The sequence below is a fragment of the Gregarina niphandrodes genome, assembly GCF_000223845.1.
Source record: "Gregarina niphandrodes unplaced genomic scaffold scaffold00015, whole genome shotgun sequence".
Classification (NCBI taxonomy): domain Eukaryota; phylum Apicomplexa; class Conoidasida; order Eugregarinorida; family Gregarinidae; genus Gregarina; species Gregarina niphandrodes.
The window spans coordinates 176,005-180,252 of record NW_011646042.1 but is presented as its reverse complement, the minus strand read 5'-3'; the positions used below and the strand labels follow the sequence as shown (position 1 = coordinate 180,252).

General features: G+C 47.8%; 2 protein-coding genes across 2 annotated transcripts; one reads left to right on the top strand and one right to left on the bottom strand.

Annotated features, from left to right (window-relative positions):
- Positions 1–74: 74 nt before the first annotated feature.
- GNI_083650 (putative transmembrane protein) lies at positions 75–473 on the top strand (the record flags this gene model as incomplete). The annotated part of the gene is made up of 1 exon (XM_011135785.1): positions 75–473. One exon carries the CDS (start codon positions 75–77, stop codon positions 471–473), a length of 399 nt encoding a protein of 132 aa, XP_011134087.1.
- Positions 474–706: 233 nt separating this feature from the next.
- On the bottom strand, positions 707–4,188 carry GNI_083640 (exportin 1-like protein; the record flags this gene model as incomplete). The annotated part of the gene is made up of 2 exons (XM_011135784.1): positions 707–781; positions 892–4,188. The coding sequence occupies 2 exons, from the start codon at positions 4,186–4,188 to the stop codon at positions 707–709; spliced, it is 3,372 nt and encodes a 1,123-aa protein (XP_011134086.1).
- Between the last annotated feature and the right edge of the window lie 60 nt (positions 4,189–4,248).

Sequence of the window (4,248 nt, the reverse complement as noted above, 5' to 3'; positions counted from 1 at the left end):
CCCCCCCCGCTCCCCCATAACTCCTTCGGCTTTGGCCAAGCGTTTTAGGTTACCTGGGACCGGAAGATGCCACAATGTTGACATTCGTTGCGTTGTTGTTATTGATTTGTATTTGCGGAATTTTGGGCATACTGCTTAAGTGGACATTTGGACTGCGAACAATAGGTATTGGTTTCATGATTCTATTCATCAACTGCGCAGTGACCATCATCGTTACTTTAATGGTCTGGTTCTTCACAATGTGCCACGTTGGAGGCGCTGAATGGGACCTGCATGGTACTGAATTGTATCACGCCTGGGTCGTGCTGGCATTAGAGTTTCTCGTTGTGGCTCTTGCGTGGCACACCATCTCAGCTCTACGCTCTCTTCAATGGGTTATCGCCTACGGGGGCAGCGGGTGGGAGAAACTAAACTACAAAGATCTTCGCAACATATATGCCGCCGAAGCCTACCTGGGCGACTTTGGTCAGTAGAGCATGGACACCATCATGCATGGACACCATCATGCATGGACACCATCATGCACGGACACCATCATGCAGGGAGAACCAACTTTGAGAACTTATTTATTGGATCAAGGGAGATTTATGGAAGATTTATTGGATCAAGGGAGGTTTATTGGATCAATCAGATAAACTACTTTGGAATCCAACCTAGTGACTTGGAATCAAGCCCAGTGGTTCGAATGCTGCGCAACACGAAGCCACTATTTGCATGATTTGATCAACCATGCCGTCAACGTCTGAGCCGCAATGTTTTTGTCGCTGGTCTCAGCAATAATCTAACGGGGAAATTATTATGGGATTTTGCCTGCGCACACGCGTGTGCGCGTGTTTGCGCCGCATATAAATGCATCTGTGCGTATGTGTCTGCCGCGGCGTGCGTGCCTACGTTGAGTAATTCTCCATCGAATAACTTGGATAGTTGTGGTCTCCAGCACGCGTTTGCGGTTTGGTTTTGCAGAATCGCGCGAAGCAGCTCGGTAATATGCTCCAGAATTCGGTTCCGATGAAGTCTGTCGACCGCGGTTTCGGGAGTCATGATTACGTAGCGGATCATGTTTTCTATGAACAGCGGTGGGTCCATTTTGCCAAGAGTCGAGTACAATGCCTCTTTTGAGAGCTTCCCTTCGTTGGCCGCGGCTTCCAGTTTGGCCCGTAGTGGCGCAGGTAGCCTTAGTGGAGGGTTAGCTGATTTGAGGACGCAGCTAGCGAACTCCACGCAGGGGTCTAGAGAGTGGGTCAGGGTTTGTTTGACAAAGTTGGTTTCGAATTGGCACAAGTTTGCCAGCTCCTTGGTGGGCATGCCGACGACCTCCGCTGCACTGCCTAGGAGGTATGTCAGGGAATATTCGTCGGAGCCTATCCAGCAGAGCAGGGTGACCAAAGGCATTTGATCGCTAAGGCGGATGTAGATGTCGAGTATGGCTCCGAATGTTTCTGCACTCTCGGCGAGATGGGAGTCATCTTTGTCAGTCATTCCCGAGACACCGGAGCTCCTGTACATCTCTCTCCAGACTGACGTTGCTGCTTGCATGACATGGAGGATGAGGCAAATGTCTGACTGGGGATTGCCAGCAGGTGCCATAAATATATAGGTCGCAGGTGACTTGGTCGTGCCCATAATGAGGGACTGGAAGAACTGGCACAGCTGTCTCAGGGCCGCACCGGAAGCTTTCCGGCGTCCGTCAACAACAACGGTGGGCAATGACTCGCAGACAAGGCTACAGGCCATCCACATTTGTTCTTGAGTCTTACACACACGTCTAAAGACTGGGATTGACGCCAAACTTACCAGCGGATAGCCGAGGTATGTCTTATACATTCCACAAGTCAGCTGCAGGACATGCTGGGTCAGCTCACCATTATAGTTAACCTTCTTCAACAATCCTGCAAAGCACCGCAGTTGACGCTGAGCATATTCCAACACTCGATTTTGATCATATACACTCATCGTACCAGGCTGAATGGGAACCAGATTCTGACTCCCAATTGACTGGACTAAAGCCCTACATACATCAATCGACACGACCGGTATCCAGCAGCTAACGATCTCGTATAGTTTGATCTGTTCGTCGACCTTGACCAAATTATTCGGGTCGTATAGATTCGAACTGGAACCTAGATCTTCCTCGAAACGAACCACTCGATCCACAGGAATTCCAACGTCCAAAGGGGCCGTACGCAGCAAGCCTGAATTCAGGAGCTTTGTGATCCAGTTTACACCAAGCCATTTAATCAATTCCTGTCGCTTCGCAGCACGAAGTAATTCTCTGACGAAGGAGGCGAACAGGCGTCGACTACCGCAATCGAGACTCGGCAGCACAATGGACTCTAAGAATTCGCGGAAAATGTCTCCCACTTGCGGCTCCTCACGGCGGACGACACGTGAGACGCACTCTAACACAGATACAATCAACGGCACTGGGATGATTGACTTTCCCGGCACAGCTGGTGGTCTTTGACCTAGGATTTTTGAAGCAATTTTTTGGAACAAGAGCGAGAGGGAAGTCTTGACTTCGATACGTTCATGTTGAAATTCTGCGTCGCAATCCCAAGCACAAGCGAGCAGACGAAGCATGGCCTCGTACTCTTGCAGAGTACAATCGTTTTTGGCCGTTAGATGCTCCACAAATTCGAGGGCGACTGAAAGGTCCACGGCCAGCATAAATCCTTTGTAGAAGACCTGCATGGCGGTCTTTCGGCACACAATAAATTCGGAGATTTCTGACCCGTCATCCTCGACCAGTTCCTCGGAGTCCAGCTGTTCAAGGTTGTGAGTTATATGGTCGTTAGTAAGGTTGAAAGGAATTATGACTCGTGCATAACAAGCTTGTAGGACTCCGGCGGCGACTTCACGGCCGAGTACATTATTCTTTCTTTGTCGGTATATCCGTACTGCGTCCTTGATGAACGGTGCGATTCGTTCTGCAATCTGTAAGTTCTGTCCCCCGAACATTTCGAGTGATATTTTCATCAGAGTAGTTATGTCGTTTAAGGTCATGGCCTCCATCTTCATCTGTTCTTCCAAACTAGGTTCGGCAGTCATACCAACTTGTAGCATCTGATTCACTTGATCGTGATGTAATCCATCAATTACCACTGTTCCAGAAATTCCACCATTTAATATATCCTTTGAAATAAAGCCTATGTTCTCTGTCAATTCAAGTCCAACAGTATTTAATGCCTGTGCATAAGCAATACCGAAATCTTTACTAAGTGTAAATAATTTGGATGATTTCAACAATAAAGGAATCATTCCATAACGCTGATACAACGCAAACTGGGCCCAGTAGTGCATACGTTTGTATCCAAGAGCATGAATGGCCTCAATGCTTGATTGGCAACATACCAAACCAAATTTATTATCCAGTGCTAACTCCAGAAACATCCGAAGTCTTTGCTCTTGTAATAAAGCTATATCGACCCATACGCAAAGCTGACCGAAAACTTGAAGTGCAGAACAACTCAACTTTATCCACCAGCCCAGATCATCAATGCTACCAGAACCTCCAACAACTTCCGCCAAACGAGGCTCCAAAGAAAATAAATCACCACAAACTATGGATGATAATAACATCATAACCATCTCTACAACTGAATTACCATGTGCTGATTTCTCCCGCATACAATCCTTTATAACACCGGCTCGGTCCAACTCTTCCTTCGACCGGCTGTTTAACTCATTGCGAATAAAATTTGCGTCCAACTGACTTAGTACTTTCAAGAACAATTCACACAACGTCAACAGACGCAATCCTGCAGGCGATTTAACCCCCGCGTCGTCCGAGAGTTGAGAGTAAGCCTTATGAGAGTCGGTAATCAGCTGAATAAAGTCTTGAAACAAACCAGGCTGGCTCTGGGGATAGTCAGCACCCACTAATGCGACGTAAACTGATACAGCTCGAGAGATCACGTGATCCTCTTCGACTCGGCCACTAGTCTCCCTAGCACACGGCAACAACTTCTCAAAATACGTATGCAACAGACCATCAGCAATCTGACGCTTCGTTGCCAAGTCCGCCGGCTGATTACCAATTCGCAAAATCTGTTTCTCGCAACATTGCAAACACCAAAAACGAATTTCGTGCTGTCGAGACACACACAACTCCCGTCCAGACAAGTCTCTGGCCTCACCACCAGCTCCAAACAACGATTCACTTAATTCCACGAACCAGGTCCATAACATTGGCAATTGAGAAACATCATTCGATACCTCTATAACACACCAATATCTCGGGAGGGGGGG